At 51.5% G+C, this 23,226-nt stretch overlaps 1 protein-coding gene across 1 annotated transcript in view; it reads right to left on the reverse strand.

Moving 5' to 3' along the window:
• The window catches only part of ALK (ALK receptor tyrosine kinase), a 653,478-nt gene that overhangs the window by 22,061 nt on the left and 608,191 nt on the right, over window positions 1–23,226 (reverse strand). The window contains exons 14-23 of the mRNA XM_011370765.2: window positions 20,521–20,671; window positions 10,965–11,096; window positions 10,103–10,247; window positions 7,325–7,507; window positions 6,016–6,114; window positions 5,353–5,505; window positions 4,302–4,406; window positions 1,974–2,160; window positions 1,175–1,265; window positions 998–1,062 (exon numbers count right to left, since the gene is read on the reverse strand). Of these exons, the coding sequence (XP_011369067.1) occupies window positions 998–1,062; window positions 1,175–1,265; window positions 1,974–2,160; window positions 4,302–4,406; window positions 5,353–5,505; window positions 6,016–6,114; window positions 7,325–7,507; window positions 10,103–10,247; window positions 10,965–11,096; window positions 20,521–20,671 (1,311 nt within the window). The remainder of the gene's footprint in view (window positions 1–997; window positions 1,063–1,174; window positions 1,266–1,973; window positions 2,161–4,301; window positions 4,407–5,352; window positions 5,506–6,015; window positions 6,115–7,324; window positions 7,508–10,102; window positions 10,248–10,964; window positions 11,097–20,520; window positions 20,672–23,226) is intronic.

Genomic DNA, 23,226 nt, shown 5'->3' on the forward strand with positions numbered 1-23,226 from the left:
GATGACCTTGTATGAACGAGACCAAGGAACAGGGGCATGTGGATCCCATTGGGGATTCTTCCTGGAGGCCCTGGGATTTGGGTTCTCTTGTTACCGTGGTCCTAGTAAGACACACAGGACAATGGGGCCAGGGAATGCCACACAGGTACACACACATGCAGAATTAAAAGGCTGGGTGACTAGACGCTGAAACGAAATGGCGGTTATCGCCAAGTAGTATGACTGAGTGAAACAGGTCTCCATATAATTTAGTTTCCAAGTTTTATTCAATAATCATGTATAATCAGAAAATAAGTTATTTTTAAAGCAAGGTACAGGGCCAGCCGTTTGTCTTCCTGTGGCTTCAGACCCCACAGGCACATCGCACTCGCTGTTCTGCCTTCATTCTCTCTGCCAGTTCCATCAACAGGAGACCACAGGCCGCTCCAACCTATCAGGATGTTTGAGGCTCCCCAGTGCAACAGGAGGCCACAAACTAGGCCAGATATCAAGGTCAAACTCCTGTATCCCTCTCAGAGCTATCTGCCGTCAGAGTCCCAGACACTGAGATTCCCAGCTGGGGACCTCAGAGCCACAAGGTAAAGGGTGCAGGCCAGCTGTGCGGACCAGGGTGGGGTGGCCTTCCAGCAGGTTAGGGACACATTTTCTTTACATGAGATCTGAGAGCTGGGATTGCCAGAAGAATTACCTGGAGGGAGATTCTATCTTCTCCTGTCAAAAACTAGCATGCTCTGTTTCTTAAGGGAAAAAGAATGAATGGATGACACAGGGATGCTAGCTGAAGGCAGAGTGAGATCAATCGGATTATTAGGCCACGGATATTGTATTTTTTCTGAGGCAACCATCTGGGGCTTTCTACTCTGGTAAGACGTGCTTAGTATTTAGGGGAGTCCCATGCTGGAGAGGGAGAGGCATGCTGGAGGATGTCTCCCCCAGAGACATGTCTTCTAGAAACATCTCCATGTGGGGAGGTGGGGGTGTCCCTCTGTGACATTACCTGATGATCAGGGCTTCCATGAGGAAATCCAGTTCGTCCTGTTCGGAACACACTTCAGGCAGTGTCTGGGCACAGAGGAGAGAAGGCTTTAGCAGCAGGAGTAAGAGACTGTCAGCAGCAAGCATGGCCTGCAGAGACTGCTGGCCGAGGTCAGGCCCTTGAGGGAGCCCCTCTTACCTTTACAGCCACTTGCAAGGGGCTTGGGTCGTTGGGCATTCCAGACACCTGACCTTCGTAGACCTCCCCAAATGCACCATGGCCCAGACCCCTGTGCAAAAGAGAAGGCAAGATGAAGCAGAGGCAGGCAGGCCATAAAAAGGAGGCCGAATGCCCACAAGAGGCAGGAGACATACGCACACTCAAGAGTCACCCCCTCAAAGTGGCTTTGCAACTCAATGCTGGGCCTCCATTGCTTGATCTGAAAACTGGCAAGAGATGTTCCGGCCAGGGATTCGTGATGATAGTTGAACGTTCTTTCCATGAAGACTTGAGTCTCTGATATTTGCCAGGGACAGAGAAGTGAATAAGACCTGGCCCTTGCCTGTGAGAGGCTTGCTCTCCCCTGGGGAGAGAGGGACAGATAGCTTGCAGGCACTTCTGTGAAGTGTGCTCAGCGAGTGACAGACAATGCACATAGTGCACTGGGAGCTCGGAGGAGGGGAGAGGGGACACTTTGCTCCACCAGGAGGAAGGAGGGGCCAGGAAGGCTCAGGGAGGGGACATCTGGGTGGATTTTGAGGAGAGTCCAGGTTCCTCCCATCTAGTCCTCCTCTCACCGTACAAATCTCGTGAATACACAGGGCACTGAATATGCCCCAAATGGCCTTGAATATTAAATCTCCTCCCCTTGGGAGGGCTGGGGGTGGTTTTGAGGTGGCTCTGCTGGCCTCCTGTGGCCAGAAGAACCCATGGTGCTGAGATGACATCTAGGCCCCCAGAAGACCCTCTTTCTCTGAAGGATGGCAGGGCCACTGACCGGAGGAGGGTGATGTTTCTCCGTGGCACCTCCTTCAGGTCACTGATGGAGGAGGTCTTGCCGGCAAAGCAGTAGTTGGGGTTGTAGTCAGTCATGATGGTCGAGGTGCGGAGCTTGCTCAGCTTGTACTCAGGACTCTGCAGTTCCATCTGCATGGCTTGCAGCTCCTGGTGCTTCCGCCGGTACACTACAGACGGAGGTCAACCTCAGTGTGAACTGGACAAAGCAGCCCGACCCTCGAAGCCCACCCAGCAAAGGCCACCTCCTCTAGGAAGCCTTCCTGGATCTCCATCTCCTCCTCTGAGATCTAAATCTTTTCATCACACTTAGTAATACTAACAAAATGATTATAGGTATAAAAGTGTCCTTTTAATTGAAAGATTATTTGAAGTAAATGGAAAGCTGAAAATCATATAAATGGAAAAGATTTTACTGTATCATCTAAGGGCAGAGACACATTAGTTTGGGTTCCCCCGAGAAGCAGATTCAAGACAGGACTGAATGTGCAAGGACTGCATCACATAGCTACGGGAGGAAGCGGGGAGGGAGCCCGGGAAGGCTGGGAGGACATCCGACTGTGTTGACAGTCTGGCACCGCACGTGGGAGAGAGCCACGGAAGGCTGAATGACAGATCGCCATGCGGTTTAAAGAAGTTCCAGCAAGACTGTCGGGAAGTCCTGGAGCCGAAGGTGGCCATCAGAGGAGTCCCACGTCTCCCAGGAGCAGGCCTGCCTTGGTATCTGCAATGCCCAGTCTTCGGGAGGGGCAAACACAGCAATGGATTTGAGAGAAGCTGGGGTTCTTGGTCACTTATGCTTCCTATATAGTTCAGCAGTCTCCAACTTTTTGGGCACCAGGGACTGGTGCTCCTGTGAGAATCTAACGCCTGATGATCTGAGGTGGAGCTGAGGCTGTGACGCTAGCGCTTAGGGAGCGGCTGCAAATACAGATGAAGCTTTGCTGGCGTGCCTGCCACCCACCTCCTGCTGTGCAGCCTGGTTCCTAACAGGCCACGGACTAGTACCAGTCCTTGGCCCAGGGGTTGGGGACCCTTGCTGTAGTTGGCGAACTGTCAGGCCACACAGCTGGAGAGCTGCCACAGACTGAGTAAGTCTCTAAACTGGCGTCTAAACAGGTTCCTGAGTACCTGCGTTCTAATTCCACCTTTGTAATTTACAAGATGAGTGACACTGACCAGATCATGTGACCTCTTTAGACCTGTCCCCTTCTCTGTAAGCGGAAAAAGTAACTCCTGCCCTGTCCCCTAAGCCCCCCACTCCCTACCACCTAAGGTTGTCATAATAAAATGAATTCACCAACATAAAATGGTCGTGAAAAATTCTAAAGAACTTTACCAATGCAAGGGGTCATTATCACTGTCATTATACGTGTGAGAATGTTCTGTGGGTAAACCCCGTGGGAGGCAACACGAAATTGTGATTCACAGGGTAGATTCTGCCTTTAAAGCACGCTCCCCCTCCCGCCCCCCACCTTACTGGCCAGGGCAAGCGAGTCGACTGTTTTGCGCTCTGTCCCCTCCCTCTAGGAGATGCATTATCTGTGATCACAGGGTTATTGGAGGATTTAGTGGACCAAAATGTATAAATCGCCCAGCATATCTTAAGTGCAACAACCGTTAGCTCTTATCATCCTGCCCTTTGAAGGGACACACTGCCATCTCCCTGGCCACTCCCAGAGGCTCTCATTCCCCAGGGAGCTGGTCTGGAAAGGTTGCCCAGAGCTGTCTTTCCCTCTGCCTTCCATCATGTTCCTGCCTGCCTGCTCTGGGATCCACGTCCAGCAGGAGCCTGGCTGGATCATGCTGAGCCCTGTGCAACCTGCAGATCAGCTCAGTTTGGCTCACAGGACCAACAGGAAACACTCAGAAACCAACTTCGCATTTCCTGCTTGGTGTGGGGAAGTGGGGGCTGAAGGTGTTACACAGGGAGTGAGCCCAAGGAAGAGAAGTGCCTGCGGAAGCCCATATCTGATAGGAGCTGGAAGTGACATCCAAGGATGAGGGTGTGAGGGTGAGCTTGAGCTATGGTGCCCACCTCTGTGAAGTGCCCCCCACCCCTCTCCGCCCCTCGAGCAGCCAGGAGCTTATGTATGGGGCTGAGGTTTAGAATCAGGGGCTCCTGGGGGACCACAGCTGTGCCGAAGGCTGGAAGGAGGGGGGCTTCTGTTTTGGCTTGGTCTGGGCTGCCCCAATCACCACCCACGCAGTGACACCTCGGTGTCCGTGGCACAGGCTGAGATGCCGTCCCGTTCTGCCAAATCTGCCTTCCCTGCCTCCCTTCGGAAGCCCAGGGCTCTGGCACACTCACCGATCATGATGCCAGAGAATGCCAGGATGAGGGCGGCCACGAGAGCAGAGGTCACGACGGAGAGGATCAGAGAGAGTGGCAGGTGGGGCTCTGGGGTGGGTGACACTGGAAGACAGGTCCCCACAGGGCACCAATAACCACATTGATTCTCCTTCGAGCTGGCACCAAGTCAGAAATACCCTCCCCGGCCAGGATAAAAACCGCCCACTCCTCCTCATCCGCTTTCCTTTGCAGAGGACCAGGGGCGTAAAGTAGGTTTTTTTCTGGTTTTACAGCTTTCACCAGTAGCTTTGGGGTGGAGGGACCATGTAACAAGGCTATATGTCAAATTCTGGACCATTGATCCAAAACATCAACTACACAATGACTGGACGAAGATGAAAGGTGAACCAACAATGGCTTGTAGAAGAGATTCAGGGACCCTAGGTGACAAAGAACTCAATACAACCTGACAATAGAGTGTGCCCCCAAGAGCACTGGGCACAGAGCAAGGGAGGCTCCCAGGTGCCATGCTGGCACAAGCCACACTGTGGTATTGTGCCTGGTCCCAGACGCTACATTTCGAAAGGGACATTGACAACTAAAACACCTGCAGACGTGGGGCAGCAGGGTGGAAGGGAGACATAAAACTCTGTCCTGTGTGAATGGATCGAGCTACGAGGGTTTTAATATGGAGAAGACTCGCAGGATGAGGACATACTTGAAAGTCTGCGGCCAGTAGGGGACCAACGAGTGGAAGCTGAAAGGAACAGTGGAAGAGTGTGCCTTGGGGGCGTTGCGGTTCCTGGCACTGGGGGTGTCCCAGCAGAGACAGGATGTCCCTAGGTGGGGATGTGAAGGTTCGCGCCCTGGGTTGGGGGTAGGACTAGATTTAAGACCCTTTCGTGAGCCATGACCCGCCTTTCGCATTCAGGTCTCTCTGCCTAGTGTTCAGGGGGCAGATCGAGGCGGGTCAGGAAGTTTACAAAACTGCGTCAGCTGTCAGCCGTGTCCCAGAATCACAGAAACCAGCCGTGGCCCAAGCAGTGGGCCCCCATCCTCCGCCCCTTACCGATGCAGGAGACACCGTCCTCAGCCAGCACTGTCCCGTGGTCACAGAAGCAGATGACCTTGTGGCTCTCAGGGTCCATGTGACACTCATCTACCTCACAGTGGCTGCAGTTCAGGTAATGCTTAATATTCACTTCCCCATGGCCTTCCATCACTGGTGACAAGGAGGAAAGGTTAGCCTCGGGCTGAGCCTGCGAAGACTGACCTGCACCCCGTTCCCAGCCTCTGTGCTTTATCTCTAGCTGGTCAGTGCAGGTGCTCCAGTCCCTGTTCCTCCGTCCCACTGCCACCGAAGCACCGTTCTGTGCAAGGAAGCCCCCGGTGCATCTGGTGAGTGGCGCTCAGGCAGAGGACACGTGGGTGCTTTTATGTAGGTGGGTGGGAGGGTCCACACGTCTGATCCTTAGGTTGGCTGGTCCAAGTACAGGGCCTGTTACTGCTACATTTTCTAGAACCAGCATAGCATGCCTGGTAGTCAGTCTGCTGCCTCTGTGTCCTTATGGGACCACGAGTTCTGACTTCTAGAAAATTTGATGAGATGAGCACCAGGCAGCCTTGCCTGCAGAAGACCCATGACTTTGTATCCTGGACTCATGTCAGCAGCCCTGAGGTTTTAGCAGAACTGGTGTAAGGAAGTTGGTTTTGCACCTGGCAGAGGGTGTACCTTTTAAAGCCGGGGTGTACAGGATGCCCAGCGGACTGATGAAGGACACCCCATCCTCCCCGTCCATCTCGGGGTCATTATTTGAGGCTGCATTGCCGCCTATGGCAAACCAGAGAAGAGTTTAACGCAGCGAGGTGGGTGCCCAAGTCTCAACACACACGTGCATCAGCGGGTCATGCAGCGGGGCCAGTGAGGAGCCTGGGGGCGGGCGATGGGGAGGGAAGGGAGGCTCAGGGCACAGGGGCTGCTCTTGGGGCTTGGCTCAGTAGATACTGGATGTGGGGGCCACTTTCCCCGCCCAGCCAGCTCCTGCTAGGGAGTCCCCATTGTACTAGGGCCCCGTAGGAAGCAGTCCTGGTGAGCAAGAGCTGGAAAAGTTCTGGTCTCCCAGGCTGGGTTAGCCCCTTAGTGGCTCTTCCAGGACTGGCAGGGCAGTAGCACTGAGGAGTTGCTCTCCAGTGCCACTGGTCAGGGCTGGGGCACGGTGGAGAAGGGTCCCTGTGCCTTTAGGCTCCTGTCCCTCCATTCAGCTGGGGCTGGGTTATCTCTGGGCTCCCCCCTCGGGCTCCTCCCACCCACCCAGGGCTTGGGACAGAAGAGCATCTGGTTAACACAAGCATCTTACACAGCATAAAGCAAAACACAGATATAACATCACAGCACATGCATGCATCACGTCCTAATCTGTGGGGACAGTGGAGCGAACATTTCCCAGCCTCCCAGCTTCAGAAGGCTCTTCTGCTCTGCTCCAAGCCCAGAGGAGAGCTAAGGCCAGTGGCCAGCTGCTTGCTGAGGGGCTGAGCAGGGGCTCCCCGTAGCTGCCCTCAGGAGTAATGCCCGTCACCATGAAGAAGGTGCCGTTCTGGAGCTGGGGGGCTGAGGCAGGGAAGGGAGAGTGAGGATTCCTTGGGGCTAGAAGCCAGGCTCTTAGGGAGCAAGGACATGGGCCAGGCCACCAAAAGGGAGGCACAGGATTGAGAGGGGTTCTCATGCCAATGTATCCTTGGGGCAGTTCAGAGAATAGCCCAGGAAGCCAAAGCCTCTTTACTGTCGGCTTTGGGGGTGATCAAGAATCACACGGATCTTGATGCTGTCACAACTGAAGCCTCGAGGCAGAATGGTGGCTCGAAAGCCAACACCCTGCCTCTGGCTGGTCCCGCGGCTGAGAGGAAGGCGTGCATGGTTACATCACAGTCCATACTTGGGGCGGCCAGGGGAGGGCAAGCGAGGGCAGGGGAACGGGCAGGGAGGGGAGGTGCCTAGGACTAAGAGGGGAGGGAGTGACACCTTGAACACGAATCATCTTTACCTATATATCCTCCGCCTCCTCCACCTGAGGAGCACCCCCCGCCACCCCCTCCGAAACCCCCTCTTGTCTCCCACCCCCACTTCTTCATGGCCTGGGGGCAGGAAAGTCCTCCAGTGGCACCCTCCAGCAAAGATTTTCCAGACCAGAGCAAGGAAGTGTTATCATTCCAGCCACCTCCACCACCTGCAGGAAGAAATAGGGATATGCCTAAGTGAGAATGCTGGCTAAGGAAGCAGGATGAGGTGCATGTTGAGGGGTGCTTGCTCAAGCTCCAGAGTCCGGGGGCCCCATCTTTCGTGGTGCCTGGGGGCTACAGAATTCACAGCTGGAAAACCAGGAGCGTGCCCTTTGTCCTGGGAGACACCTGCTTTAGCCACAGCCATGTATGCACATGGCTGGGAGGGCACCTCATACCATTGCTTCTCAGGCATCTGGCTCAAAAGCCATGAGTGTGCTTGGCTTTTGGGGGTAGGTAGGGGTACAAGAAGCATGACAATTAAACTTGTTCCTCTGCCTTCTCTCCACGCCCACCAACTCCTGGAGTGCTGGGCCTTCATTTCATTAATTGCTTCCCATCCTAGCCAGAAACAGGACCCACCAGTCCTTGGGCAGCCAGCTGTCAAAACTCTGCCAAGGTCACTGCGGACATGCTCCTTGCAAGAGTCCTGGACTAGGCACCAAATATCCTAATGGGCTTTATTGTTCACTGGGCAAGACTGCCGTATTCTGAGCCTGTCACTTGGGGGATAATAAGACTTGCCTGATGGGGTTGATGTTCAGAGCACAAGAGATAGTGAGTGTGTGAAATGCTTCATGAACCACCAAATGTAGGGCTGACCGGGCATTTGAGAGGCACAGTGTACGTGTGCAGAAGGCCTCACACTCTGAGGCTCAGGTGGTGTCTCATCTGCCTGCTTCTAAGGGTCTGCTCCAAGGTCAGGAGCAGAGAAGGTGGTGGTGCGCTGGGGCAGGGCGGGGGTGATACCCTGGTGACAGTAGCAACCACTGGAGCTGTGCATCCCAACATCTGGGGCAACTTTGAACTCTTGTGAAGTGCTATTTACGGAGCTGAGCTGGAACACAACTTAATTTTAAGGCCACAGACTGACTGCAGTAAATCTTTCCTGTTAGCCCTTGAGATTCCAGGACCTTCTTTCCCCTAATATTGTTTTGTGTGACATTTCGACAGGCAGTCTACTTCGAAAGGTCCCAAAGCCCTTTCTCCTCCAGCAGGTTATGGATGGTGGGGACCTAGAGAAACAGCAGTGTGAAGGGCTGCTGGAATTGTCCCAGTTAACTGGCCTGGAAGGTTCTTCTAGACTCAGAGCGGGCAGCAGAGGGACTTCTAGGGATGTGTGTGTGTGTGTGGGGGGGCATGGAAGCTGCAGATAGAGATGACAATTGTGCTATAAAGAGGGAGCCAGATGTCAGACAATGAGACCCAAGTCAGGAACAAGTTTGGGTCTAGAGTGGAGACACGCAGAGATAAATCAAGGACCCCATGCAAGTCGTGGGGACCGTTTGTCAGCTTTGGAAGTTACAGGGGTGCTTAGGTTTCAAGTGGCTGGTTTCTCTTCTGACAGCCAGAAGGTGGGGTGTGGGGCTGTCATAATTGTTGCTGTCGGGTGGCAGAAGGCCCCTTGTGCAGTAGGGACCTGAAGTGGGTTCTGGCAGCTTGCCATGGAGAGCTGTGTGCGTAGTAAATGCATTAGGACAAGATGGGCCTGATACCATGTCTGCCTTCCCTCCCGTGGCCTGGATGGTCCCAGCTGAGGTGGTTTCTGACCCCCCAACTCCACCTTGCAGCCTTCAAGCAAATGTGTGGAAAAGAAAATAATGAACATAAGATAAAAATAAATCAACGACAATGTTTTACGAAATGGATTGAGTATGAAACAGTTTGGCCACGTTGAGAAAAAACACCCACTAACTTTCTATGAGCTCACTCTTTTGTAAAACGGGAATAAGAGTATCTTTCTGGAAAACTCTACAAGATTGGTTTGAAAAGCACATATACAATAGATGGGGACGTGCTTTGTGACATATTAAATCTGTAGGATGCAAGGGGTGCTATAAATATTGCTGGGGGTAATTCTTCACCGTGGACCCAGCAACCGTTTCTACTTTTTCTTCTATCCCTAGTCATCTCTCAATGACAGAGGACGTCTGAGCATCTGCTTTAATTCATCTCAAACCTTCAATGCCTTAAAATATCCTCCCTCAGTCTGATTGTGGAGAAAAGATAAAAGTGAATTGCATTTTCTCTTTAGAGATGGCTGATTTTGGAGGGATTAGAGCAGCCATATCTCCTTCAATGCCTGTGCCCTATTTGCGTGGCTGGTTCTCACTGATGAGCACAGAAAGCCCAGCCATGGAGGTTCCAGGAAGACTTTTCCAGTGAGTAGTTGTGTGAGCTGGCAGCGCGGGGCCTGCAGGTACGAACCACCGGGGCCTGCCCAGATTTCTTCCATCTGCTCCCATTCAGTTGCATTTGGTAAAACCCAGGGAGGGCTGGGCTGGCTGGCCGAATGCTGCTGCCTGTTTCATTTTCTCAGCGACCTTTTGCAAGTCCAAATCTCATGTCAGCAAGGTGGTCTGCGGTGGCCAAAGATGCTGCCTGCCCTTCCTCCCTTGATGCTGGTAGCAATATAAGGGCTCCCAGCCTCTCAAGTACCAGTGACTAAGCCGCCCACAGTTGTGCGATGGCGCCCAGGCTGAGTGGGAGCTCTCACGGTCCCCGGGGATGTTCGGGGAGAGGGTGGGCTTGCAGCGCTTTACCTGCGGCTCCGGAATTGCCGTTGAGCCCTAGAACCGAGGAGTTATTCTCCAGTCTCTCGGGGTGGAATGTGTCCGTCTTGGCCCCATAGGCCCGGCCACCACCACCGGCCGCGATGATCAGGGGCACGGGCACGCCATCTTTCATCTGGCCGGGGAGACATTTCAGAGATTGAGAGACCGAGCTGGGCGTCTACTCTGGAGACCCCTGAGCCCTGGTTTAAATGTTTACGAGTGTCTGAGTGCTGGGCGGTGGATGACATCTCGGGGGTCTGAAGGCTCTGAATTCATGGTACAACAGCCCTTCGACTCTCCCCGCCCCTCCCCGCAGCTCCTATAACAGGGCTCCATCAGAGGGGCGAAACCGCCAGTGGGGCTCCATCTCAGATGCCGCTTACACGACCCCTTTCCCGAAGTTTCGAAGACTAGCCTCGGTCCGTCTGCTCTCTCCTAGCTCTCCATTCTCAGGGGACTCTTGGCTCTGACACCCACAACCTCAGAATTAAGCCCTCGGCACCACCGACCCTGTAGGAGGCCCAGCAGGAGGCCTTTGCCTTTAGTTTCTAGCCTGGCTGCGATGATGCCAGAAACATTCCCCTTAGGACAGAAGAGGGCTCAGCGGGACCCTCTGGGGCCCTGAGACAGGGATGGCCAAAGCCAGCGGGGTGAAGGTGGGCTGGTACACCAGCAAGAGAAGAGCCTGCCCTGTCTGGGACAGATGGGGGGCCCTATGTCCCTCTGGGCCTCGGTTTCCACATTTTTAAATGGGGCTCAGAGCTGTTTTGTTCACAGGGCTGTTGTGAGGCTTCAACCCCATGGCCCACAGAGGTCACTGCCCTTGGGGAGCTGGCACAGGCGACCTCACCTTAAACACATAGGTGGCTCCGCCCCCGCCTCCGCCCCCTCCTGCCCACTCATGCACACTTCTGTTCATGCGGATCTCTTCTTCTATCACGTTGTTCTCGCCAATGCAGACTTTCTGGATCAATCGGTTTGTCTGTAGAAACAAAAAGCACCTCAGGTTCGTGCCCAAGGTTCTCTACTTTTCAGCAGATAGCTCTTCTGCGCTTAAAGACAGGGTCTGTCTCTCAAGTAGCCTATAGTTGAGTTGAAGAGACAAAAAATATACCCAGATCACTGTCACTCTGGGCAGTATTAGAGAAGGAAGACAAGGACAGCTCAGATAGAAAATGCATGGGAAGTTGGGGGAGGGAGAGTGAGCCTTTGGTGCTGACTGGCGATCTGGGAGGACTGCTTGCAGGAGGTGACATTTAATTGGTCCTTGAAGGATAGGGAGATTTTTAAAAAAATTAAATTATAGTTGGAATACAAAATTGTATTAGTTTCAGCTGTACATTACAGTGATTTGAGATTTATATACTTTGGGAAGTGATCACCATGTTAAGTCTAGTACCCATCTGTCACCATACAAAGTTATTACAATATCATTGACTATATTTCCTATGCTGTACATTACATTGAGAGATTTTAAACACATGAATTAGAGAAAGCCCGAGTATTCTAGGGGAGAGAGCCGCACTGACCTAGAGGATGAATGGGGTATTTGGAGAAAAAGCCAAGGAGTCTCTTTGGCTCAGAAAAGTCCTTCTTAGTACAGAGCTGGTCCAGGAGGACCTGTTAGGATCCTCTGGAGTCTGAAGAGGGGATGACAAGGCCCTAAGTGGAGAGATGGGGTTAGAGGGTGTGTAAGCAGGGGTGGGTAGAAAATTAAACTGGACAGTCGGATCACGGCAGGGGCCTTGGATATCATCTGAGAAGGAGCTGTACTTCACTCTCTAGGCAATGGGGAGCCAGTGAGGTTTTTTGGGAAGCTGCAGTTCTGATGCCCCATGGAAAGAGAAAAACTAGTAGGAGGCCAGAAACAGATTTTATTCCCAGCTCATCTTTGGGATAGTCATTTCTTCATTTTGGACAACTCATTTCTCCCAGCTAATGTCCCGTTTCTTGCCTCCAGAAATCCCCTGGCCCAGCCCTAAATAGAGCTGTGTCTGCCATGGAGAACAGGGTGTGAACCCTGGAATCAGACAGATACCGCTGAATAGCTGTGCAGGAGGCACTCAGTCTCTTTGACCCACAAAGTGTATAATGGGAATGAAGACACCATAGGTTGTGTATAGTGCAGGATGCTGTCCAGGATAGTGTCTCTCATGTGTTAGGGACTGATAAACGGCTGCTGTTTTATTTGGATTCTCCTCTGGGCCCACTCATGGTCCTGACGTGAGCCTGGGGACGTGCTGGGAGTTCCTGGAATCCCTGAATAAAGAGGGAGTGCTTCAAGAAGAGCCACCTGCTTATCAGCCACAGTAGCTAAGATGAACTCTCCAAACATCGACCTGACCTCGGAGGAAAAAGACTTTTCTTTCACTTAATAAAAAAAAAAGCCCAGTAAAGCATTAAATTTCCATCGAATGCTGCTGTGTAACCAGCCAGTGGACACAGCAATTTATCTTTAGCCACTCCTATGCTAAAGCGCTCAGGAGTGCCGGCAATGAGTACTTGAGAAATTTCCAGATAAATAGCTGAGATGCAATTTGTTTTATGACATTTTGGATTTAATGATGGAAATAATTTGATATTTTTTAGAGTGGATTTCGTGTGGGTGGGAGTCTGTGAATGGCTGGTGTAGAGCTGACATTTCTCCTTTGCGTGTGCAGTGTTATCCAGGGCTGGGGGTTGGGGGAGTTGGGGGAAAATGTTGCTGGAAGAAAACCCTGCTAAGCGCTGCTGGGAAGGGCATGAGATGCAAGTGGCACGGCGGCCGAGCCCGGGGCGGGCAACGGAAATGTGGGCTGTCAGCTGGACAGAGCAGAGCACAGAACACAGAGCCCAGTCTGGCTTCTGGACTGGCCCCACCAGATATTTGCTGGGCCACACTGGCTGAGGTGCCTCACTTCCCTGGATCTGCCTCCTCCTCTGTAAATGGGGGGCTGCCCGGTCTGAATCAGTGGTGCTAAGACGGTCCGTCCCCCCAGACCCTGCTCCTTTTCTTCCTCTCCTCTGCCTGGCCGCAGCGGGGTCTCCACCCCTTGGGGATACCCTCGTCTCGTGAACAGAATAGAAGTTGCAGCTGTCTGGAGATTGCGGGAGTGGGAAGGAGGGAGCAGTTGGGTGGAGGATGACCTTCGTCCAGAGTCCAGGCTCCTGCCCGTCCCCCACTGCCCCTGCTAGGGTGTCTCTTTTAAATCCCATGTGTTGGGGGTGGGGTTACAATCAATCTTGCGTCTTGCTGATCCAGGCTGCGTCTTACTGGACTCAGCGGCAGAAATTTGCTGGAGCTGATCACTTCACGCTATCATTTCTTCACCTGAACTTCAGGACCCCACACCCTCTTGTATTTCCTCCTATCTTCCTGGCTTCTCCTCCTCAGCCTCCTTTGCTGGTTCATCTTCTTTTCCCTGACCTCAAAATGTCAGGGGTCCCCAGGGGTCAGTCTTCGGTCTTTTCAATCTGCACTGCTCCCTAGGCGATCTCATCCTATCTCAACTTTACGCTGGGTTTTCCTGACTTTGCATTTCCACTCTAGGCCTCTCTCCTGCATCCTAGTGGCATATCTCCTGCAGTTTACTGGAAGTCCCTGCCTGCCTGTCTGCTCTACAACTCAGCATGTCTGACACTGAGCTCCTGATCTTGCCCCCAATTTGCTCCTTCCACAGCATTCCCCAGCTCAGGCGATGGCAGCTCACTCCCTCCAGCGGCTCAGGCACAATTCTTGGAGTCATCCTCGATCCTTTCATTTTCTAGGTCCCTTACCCAATCAACTATGACATCCTTTTGGATTTCACATTCCAAATATGCCCAGAATTCAACCATTTTTCATCACCTCTGCCGTTACTATCCTGGTCCAAGACACTATCATCTCCTGCTGGGATTAAAGCAAAAGTCACTAAATTCAGTGCCCTGATGCTTCCCTTGGGCCCCTGTAGCCTGTTCTCTTTGCAGCAGGAGCGAGCCTGCAGATACCCAAACTGCATCGGGCCACTGTTCTCACTGTTGGGCTGAAAAATCGCCTTTGGCTTAAACATGACTTTACAATGGCCTGATCCGGTCCCCATCACCACTCACCCTGTCTCTCACCTACTCCTTCCACTCCACACCAGGCATGTTCTCACCTCGGGACTTGGCTTCTGTCCTGCTGGAGTCCCCAGATATTTTTTGGTTCGGTCCCTCGCCTCTTTCGGGACTCTGCTCAGCTGTCAGTTTTTCGGTGGCTTCCCTCGACCGCCCTCTTTAAGACGGCAACCTGCCCCCAAACTCTGGCACATTCGACTCCACTTTAGTTCTATGCACCATGACACTTTCACTTTGGGACGTCCTGATCAACTCATTAACTAATTAATGTCTATTTGTCTCTGTGCCCTGGAATGAATGTAAGCTCTTTGAAAGCAAAGGTATTTTTTCAGTTCGTGGATATATCCCAGGTTCCTAGAACAGTGACGGGCATATAGCAGGTATTCGCTAAATATTTGCTGAATACAGTTGAATGAACTGGGAACTGTTGGGCGTGGGTTCACCCCTCGCAGTATTTGCCTTGTGGGTGATGGTAGTGGTGAGATTTAACATTTAGATCAGTGGTTTTGCTCGCTTGGGGACATGTGGAAATGCTTGGATGCATTTTGGATGGTCATTACTGGGGAATGCTACCGGCATCTGGTTGGTAGAGGCCAGGAATGTTGCTAAACAGCCTACAGAGCTCAAGACAGCCTCCGCGGCAGCGTGCAGGACAGCCTCCGCCACAAAGAATTACCTGCTCCAAAATGTCAATAGTACTGATGCCAAGAAAGCCTGAGTCATGCCACCAGATGAGGCTAGGAAGGAACTGGAGAAGCAGGGGCTGAGGGGCGTGTGGGTGAGGTTTCCAGCAGCTGGAGCCCATTGTGGGCTTGGTGTGGCCAGGCACATGGGAAGAGTGACTCCAGAGACCCAGAGGTGTATTTGAACCAACAAAGCTGACCAGTTCCGCAGTTTAACTCTTAAGAGTTCACTTCATCCTCTAGAGGATCCTCTCTAGACACCATTTTTCTGTCTACGGAGGACTGGAGATTGAGGTAGTGCCTGTAAACAGTCTCTCTTTCCCTCTCCCCATGGCTCCTGGGAATTGTGGTGTAGAGCAACGGGGAAGACCCATTCTTTCCCCCAAGCCCATGCTCTGCCTGGCCCTATCAGCAGAGGGGACTGCCCTCTGTCCCTGGCTGAAAATTGGCTCCTTGGAAACTCTCCCTGCACATCTACAAAGTTTGAGAGCAAGCAGGTTGATTAATGAAATGATAAAGTGCAGCAACCCAGAGTAACAAGCAGATTACAATTGAATTAAAAAAAAAAAAAAGGACGCGGTCCTGTGAAAAGACATAACTGATTACAATCCAATCAAGTAAAAGTCCCTTGCAAAAGTCAATGCAATCTTTCTGCTTAGATGAAAGAATTGCATTAGCACTCAATAAATTCCTGTGAAAATTACAGCAGCCTGTAATTTAATGACTTAATATATTATATCAGGTTGGAAATTCCTGATTATCGTTGCTAAATAAAAGTTGGAGTCCAGACATTGCACATGCACAAGGCTGCACCTGCTAAGCTTACTCCAGTTGCTTTACCTCATAAGGTGGTGGGGGAAGGGGAGGGTGCGCTTTGCTCCCAGCTTAGCACCTAGCTCTTAGGAGCCCTGAATGTATTTTGTGAGACTGCAGCCCTTGTTCCCGGATCTGTCCTCCGAGGCTACTCTTGGGTAATTTCCTAGAGAAGAGGCCCTGGCTCCTGGGCCCTGGAACCCAGCTCCCTGCTTTGGCCCTGGCCCAGGCAGAAGCTGTACTTCAAGTGAGGGTGGGGCCTCACCAAGAGAGAGATGCACCCTGCAGGGTGCTGAATTCCTGCCAGAACAGCCAGCACCCAAGGGCCTCTCCTCAACAAAGGCAACAGGCAAACAAGTGGGCGCTGAGACGTTGCATGGCTGCTGCTTTTTTAGTCTTCCCTTCCTCGTTCTCCTGGTAATTTTAAACCATTATCAGCTTTCTTGACTCCTGCTGTTAGAGCTCTGCATGTTTGACAGCTGGACACCCCCGTGGGGTCAGAAATCCGAACAAACACAACATGCTGTCTCTGGGGCTGCAGAGACTGGCAGTCTGGCTTGTCAAGTGATGGGCTATAAATGGGAAAGGGAAAAAGGCCATACAAACCGAGGGCCCAAGTAAGCGCGGGGCACAGCAAAAACAGGAGCCAGAGTCCCTATTCTGTGCTGTATCCCGAGTGACTTTAAAGAAGTCCTTTTACCTCTGTGGTCTCCATTTTCTCTTCTCTAAAATGGGGGAAGTGGATTACACGATCTTCCAGCTCTGATCTACGCTTTAAATTTTAAAAAAAGTTTTAATCATACAAATATTAAATAATATATGAATGCATTGCTTTTGTAACCCTATCAGACATTACTGATAAAGCACCCTCAACTCCAAACCCTTCCCCAGAAACAAACACCGTTATCTGTATTTTTTAGAACTTTTTCCATTCAATTATGGACACATATGTGCCTAAGAGCTGAACAAGAAATGTTTAACCTAGTATTTTCCTGTTTGTAATAATATGGCTAAAGGCAACAGTGCCCTAGGAAGAACGTTTAGAAAGTGGCTTCAACTTGTACTTCTGCTGAGAGGAACAACCATTTGCCCGGTGGGGTTACAATCAATCTTGCGTCTTGCTGATCCAGGCTGCGTCTTACTGGACTCAGCGGCAGAAATTTGCTGGAGCTGATCACTTCACGCTATCATTTCTTCACCTGAACTTCAGGACCCCACACCCTCTTGTATTTCCTCCTATCTTCCTGGCTTCTCCTCCTCAGCTTCCTTTGCTGGTTCATCTTCTTTTCCCTGACCTCAAAATGTCAGGGGTCCCCAGGGGTCAGTCTTCGGTCTTTTCAATCCGCACTGCTCCCTAGGCGATCTCATCCTATCTCAACTTTACGCTGGGTTTTCCTGACTTTGCATTTCCACTCTAGGCCTCTCTCCTGCATCCTGGTGGCATATCTCCTGCAGTTTACTGGAAGTCCCTGCCTGCCTGTCTGCTCTACAACTCAGCATGTCTGACACTGAGCTCCTGATCTTGCCCCCAATTTGCTCCTTCCACAGCATTCCCCAGCTCAGGCGATGGCAGCTCACTCCCTCCAGCGGCTCAGGCACAATTCTTGGAGTCATCCTCGATCCTTTCATTTTCTAGGTCCCTTACCCAATCAACTATGACATCCTTTTGGATTTCACATTCCAAATATGCCCAGAATTCAACCATTTTTCATCACCTCTGCCGTTACTATCCTGGTCCAAGACACTATCATCTCCTGCTGGGATTAAAGCAAAAGTCACTAAATTCATTGCCCTGATGCTTCCCTTGGGCCCCTGTAGCCTGTTCTCTTTGCAGCAGGAGCGAGCCTGCAGATACCCAAACTGCATCGGGCCACTGTTCTCACTGTTGGGCTGAAAAATCGCCTTTGGCTTAAACATGACTTTACAATGGCCTGATCCGGTCCCCATCACCACTCACCCTGTCTCTCCCCTACTCCTTCCACTCCACGCCAGGCATGTTCTCACCTCGGGACTTGGCTTCTGTCCTGCTGGAGTCCCCAGATATTTTTTGGTTCGGTCCCTCGCCTCTTTCGGGACTCTGCTCAGCTGTCAGTTTTTCGGTGGCTTCCCTCGACCGCCCTCTTTAAGACGGCAACCTGCCCCCAAACTCTGGCACATTCGACTCCACTTTAGTTCTATGCACCATGACACTTTCACTTTGGGACGTCCTGATCAACTCATTAACTAATTAATGTCTATTTGTCTCTGTGCCCTGGAATGAATGTAAGCTCTTTGAAAGCAAAGGTATTTTTTCAGTTCGTGGATATATCCCAGGTTCCTAGAACAGTGACGGGCATATAGCAGGTATTCGCTAAATATTTGCTGAATACAGTTGAATGAACTGGGAACTGTTGGGCGTGGGTTCACCCCTCGCAGTATTTGCCTTGTGGGTGATGGTAGTGGTGAGATTTAACATTTAGATCAGTGGTTTTGCTCGCTTGGGGACATGTGGAAATGCTTGGATGCATTTTGGATGGTCATTACTGGGGAATGCTACCGGCATCTGGTTGGTAGAGGCCAGGAATGTTGCTAAACAGCCTACAGAGCTCAAGACAGCCTCCGCGGCAGCGTGCAGGACAGCCTCCGCCACAAAGAATTACCTGCTCCAAAATGTCAATAGTACTGATGCCAAGAAAGCCTGAGTCATGCCACCAGATGAGGCTAGGAAGGAACTGGAGAAGCAGGGGCTGAGGGGCGTGTGGGTGAGGTTTCCAGCAGCTGGAGCCCATTGTGGGCTTGGTGTGGCCAGGCACATGGGAAGAGTGACTCCAGAGACCCAGAGGTGTATTTGAACCAACAAAGCTGACCAGTTCCGCAGTTTAACTCTTAAGAGTTCACTTCATCCTCTAGAGGATCCTCTCTAGACACCATTTTTCTGTCTACGGAGGACTGGAGATTGAGGTAGTGCCTGTAAACAGTCTCTCTTTCCCTCTCCCCATGGCTCCTGGGAATTGTGGTGTAGAGCAACGGGGAAGACCCATTCTTTCCCCCAAGCCCATGCTCTGCCTGGCCCTATCAGCAGAGGGGACTGCCCTCTGTCCCTGGCTGAAAATTGGCTCCTTGGAAACTCTCCCTGCACATCTACAAAGTTTGAGAGCAAGCAGGTTGATTAATGAAATGATAAAGTGCAGCAACCCAGAGTAACAAGCAGATTACAATTGAATTAAAAAAAAAAAAAAGGACGCGGTCCTGTGAAAAGACATAACTGATTACAATCCAATCAAGTAAAAGTCCCTTGCAAAAGTCAATGCAATCTTTCTGCTTAGATGAAAGAATTGCATTAGCACTCAATAAATTCCTGTGAAAATTACAGCAGCCTGTAATTTAATGACTTAATATATTATATCAGGTTGGAAATTCCTGATTATCGTTGCTAAATAAAAGTTGGAGTCCAGACATTGCACATGCACAAGGCTGCACCTGCTAAGCTTACTCCAGTTGCTTTACCTCATAAGGTGGTGGGGGAAGGGGAGGGTGCGCTTTGCTCCCAGCTTAGCACCTAGCTCTTAGGAGCCCTGAATGTATTTTGTGAGACTGCAGCCCTTGTTCCCGGATCTGTCCTCCGAGGCTACTCTTGGGTAATTTCCTAGAGAAGAGGCCCTGGCTCCTGGGCCCTGGAACCCAGCTCCCTGCTTTGGCCCTGTCCCAGGCAGAAGCTGTACTTCAAGTGAGGGTGGGGCCTCACCAAGAGAGAGATGCACCCTGCAGGGTGCTGAATTCCTGCCAGAACAGCCAGCACCCAAGGGCCTCTCCTCAACAAAGGCAACAGGCAAACAAGTGGGCGCTGAGACGTTGCATGGCTGCTGCTTTTTTAGTCTTCCCTTCCTCGTTCTCCTGGTAATTTTAAACCATTATCGGCTTTCTTGACTCCTGCTGTTAGAGCTCTGCATGTTTGACAGCTGGACACCCCCGTGGGGTCAGAAATCAGAACAAACACAACATGCTGTCTCTGGGGCTGCAGAGACTGGCAGTCTGGCTTGTCAAGTGATGGGCTATAAATGGGAAAGGGAAAAAGGCCATACAAACCGAGGGCCCAAGTAAGCGCGGGGCACAGCAAAAACAGGAGCCAGAGTCCCTATTCTGTGCTGTATCCCGAGTGACTTTAAACAAGTCCTTTTACCTCTGTGGTCTCCATTTTCTGTTCTCTAAAATGGGGGAAGTGGATTACACGATCTTCCAGCTCTGATCTACGCTTTAAATTTAAAAAAAAGTTTTAATCATACAAATATTAAATAATATATGAATGCATTGTTTTTGTAACCCTATCAGACATTACTGATAAAGCACCCTCAACTCCAAACCCTTCCCCAGAAACAAACACCGTTATCTGTATTTTTTAGAACTTTTTCCATTCAATTATGGACACATATGTGCCTAAGAGCTGAACAAGAAATGTTTAACCTAGTATTTTCCTGTTTGTAATAATATGGCTAAAGGCAACAGTGCCCTAGGAAGAACATTTAGAAAGTGGCTCCAACTTGTACTTCTGCTGAGAGGAACAACCATTTGCCCATTCAAGTAGGAATCAGTTCTTCAGTTTTAAGAGTTACTCATGAAACCTGTGCCTAAGCTTTGGTCCCCGTGGGGATGTGAAACCCCAAGAGCCACAACCCCCGCTTTCTCATATACTCAAATGGCCCTGGAAAGGGAGGCCCATCTGCAGGCAGGACAAGGGCAAGTCCTGCCAGCTTTGAACGCGAGCTCCCAGGAGCGTGTCAGGCGTCACACTGCCCTCCGTGGGGCCTGCCTGGGTCCTGGGTGAGTGTGGAGGAGAAAAACCCTGCTCCGGACACTTACGCTGGGGCAGGCGTCTTCCCCCTGCTGCCCGACCAGGATGTACAGCGTGTCGTCCTTCTCCAGGTTGAAGATGCCCAGCACAGACACGCCGTGGGACCGCATCATGGTGTTTCGCCCGCCTTTCCCACCAGCAGCTCCGTAGCCCGAGATGCTGCAACGGGACAAAGCACACAGGCTCCTGCCGTGGGACGAAGACCGACACCCCTCCCGCCGACCCGCCAGCTTCCAGTGGGCCAAGTGCACCGCTGTGGTGATCCTGGTGGTCCTCCTCTGCCTCAGCCCCTCAGGTCAGCAAGGAGGCCTCCTCTCCCCACCGTCAGGGGAGGATGGTCAAGTTTAGAGAGGGGCAGTGAACGGCCTCTGTCACAGAGCTAGGAAGGTAAAGAACTAGTGAAGGGGTGCAAGAAAGAACGAGAGGGGAAGAGGAGGGGGCAGGGGAAGAAAGAGCGAGAAGGAGGGGCGGGAACGTCTGTGTCAGTGTGCGGTGTCGGGGTGACGGTGTCTTGAACGCCTGGGATTCCCTATTATGGATTTTTTTCTCCCTGTTCAAAATCAAAGGACTCATGTGACCTCAACACAAATAACTTCCCTGTCCTATATCTGTAAAATGGGGATAATATGAGAACCTACCTTCTAGCCTATGTATGTTGTCAGGATTAAAGGAATTATGACATGCAGTCTTAGAACTGTGGCTGGCACATAAGAAGCACTCAGAAGTATTTATTATTATTATTATTATTATTATTATTATTATTAATGGTGGAAGTAGCAGGAACTGACTTGGAACAGGATTTTAAAATCTCCCCATCGGCATCTAGACACAAGAAGTCTCACACGGAATGATGGAGGAGAGTGGTATTTACAAGCCCAGACTGTTTATTCCCATCCCACGAAGAACCACTTCTGGAGCAAGATGTGTGCAGACAACAACCAGCCATGACGAAAATAAAAACAGAGTGAGAATGTGGGGTTATTTCTGATGCCTCTTAGCTTGTTGAGGTAAAATCAAGCAAGGACGGGGGAAAATAGCTCAATTGTGAACCCCATGGAAGGGCAGCACGTCTTAAAGACGGCTGGCACACCAGCTACAAGTACCTCTCCAGGGACCAGCTGCCAGGGGAAGGCTCTCAGAGGTTTTCATGTCCCTGCGTATTCAGGTCCAGGGTCCTTTATGAAGAGATGCAGGGCAGTTTTGCTCCTGTGGATACATGGTGGCTTCTCCTCCTATAGTTCTAGGAAACGCCTTACATTCCAAGCTTGTGAGGGGTCTCTTGGAGGCTCCTGAAGGCAGAGCTCGGGTCTGTTCTGCAGAGAACAGGAGGGCTGTTCTCCTAGAAGACTGACTGATTGCTAATGCAACAGGCGAGAAACTGAAGTCTCCATGGAATGCAAAGGCGAGTCCCTGGCCCGTTCTCTCAGTGGGTGGCGGCCAGATACCGATCCTAGCTCACCGAAAGCAGGCACGGCATAGGCTGGCCATGTGTACAGGAGGAGACCTGAGACGGCTCCAGACTGTCCAGGGGCTTACGAAGAAAGTGGGGAGGTGGTAGTAGTTATGAAAGGAGAAATCTCACCATAAGGATGGCTATAACTGGGAAGGCAGGGTAGAGGGACCAAAGGGCTCTGGGGTCCCTTGATCGGGGCGGACCATATTCTAGCTGTGTGTCCTCTCAGAATCTCAGCCTCTTTCCTAGTCAAAGAAGAACCGTATCTTCTATTCTGCACTCACAGGGTAGAGGGTTCAACATCAAAAGGAGGTAATGGGGCAAAAGCCCTGAGAAAGTGGGATATCTTTGCACAAAATCAGGGCTGTTGGGTACTCAGGGGCTGGCAAGGAGACAGATGACTGTGACGGGCATGAAGGCAGTGGCACCTGGAAACTGTGGCTGGTTGCAGGGCATGTGGGGCAGAGATTTGAAGTTGGCTTCCCCGTGGAGGTGAAAGATAGGCAGGACTCTCAGACAAGCAGAAGGAGGTGGAAGGTGGGAGCTAGGCTTTCGTGAATGGATGGGAAGAGGCAGGAAAGCCTGGGGTATGTCTGAGCACAGCAGGTGGCTGCAGTGGGGAGGTGGGAGCTGTAGGGCTGCAGGGGGAGGTAGAGGTCAATGCCTGAGCATCCTACCATGTACCAGGCATCAATGCGTATAGCATGCCCTGCTACCAATAGCCATAAACGGTAGCTATGAGTGATCGCATTTGACAAATGAGGAAACCAAGGCTCAGAGGGCTTAAGTAACTCATCAAAGGCCACAGCTGGCAGACCCTGGTCTGTACCCCCACATTTACCCTCATAGAAGCCGATTCCTTCCCACCATGCTGCTGTTAGGCTTATATGGATGTACAGCAAGGGTGGTCTGAGAAGCTAGTGGCCCATTCTAATTCACTCAGACCCTCAAGCCAAACCCTCCCTCCTGACTCATTAGAAATGGAGAAGGTAATAGGACCATTAAAAGGCTGAGGGGAAAGGAAGGCTTATTGGTGAAAGGAAAGCAAAGAGAATATTTAGCTCAGAGAAGGGAAGCCTGGGGCAGGGGGTTGTGCTGGTGGTGGGGGTTCCAGAGACTGTGGAGCCTAGAGATAGCGAGGGGGACCAGCCCACCTCTCTCTTGCTCACCGCTCCAGGCTTCCCAGGCTTTGTCAGACGGCATGAGAAAGTCGTTTCAACCTGAAAGTGTGGTTTGTTTGGAAAACCGCTGCCTGGAGACA

This window comes from Pteropus vampyrus, unplaced genomic scaffold, assembly GCF_000151845.1.
Source record: "Pteropus vampyrus isolate Shadow unplaced genomic scaffold, Pvam_2.0 Scaffold173, whole genome shotgun sequence".
Taxonomy (NCBI): domain Eukaryota; kingdom Metazoa; phylum Chordata; class Mammalia; order Chiroptera; family Pteropodidae; genus Pteropus; species Pteropus vampyrus.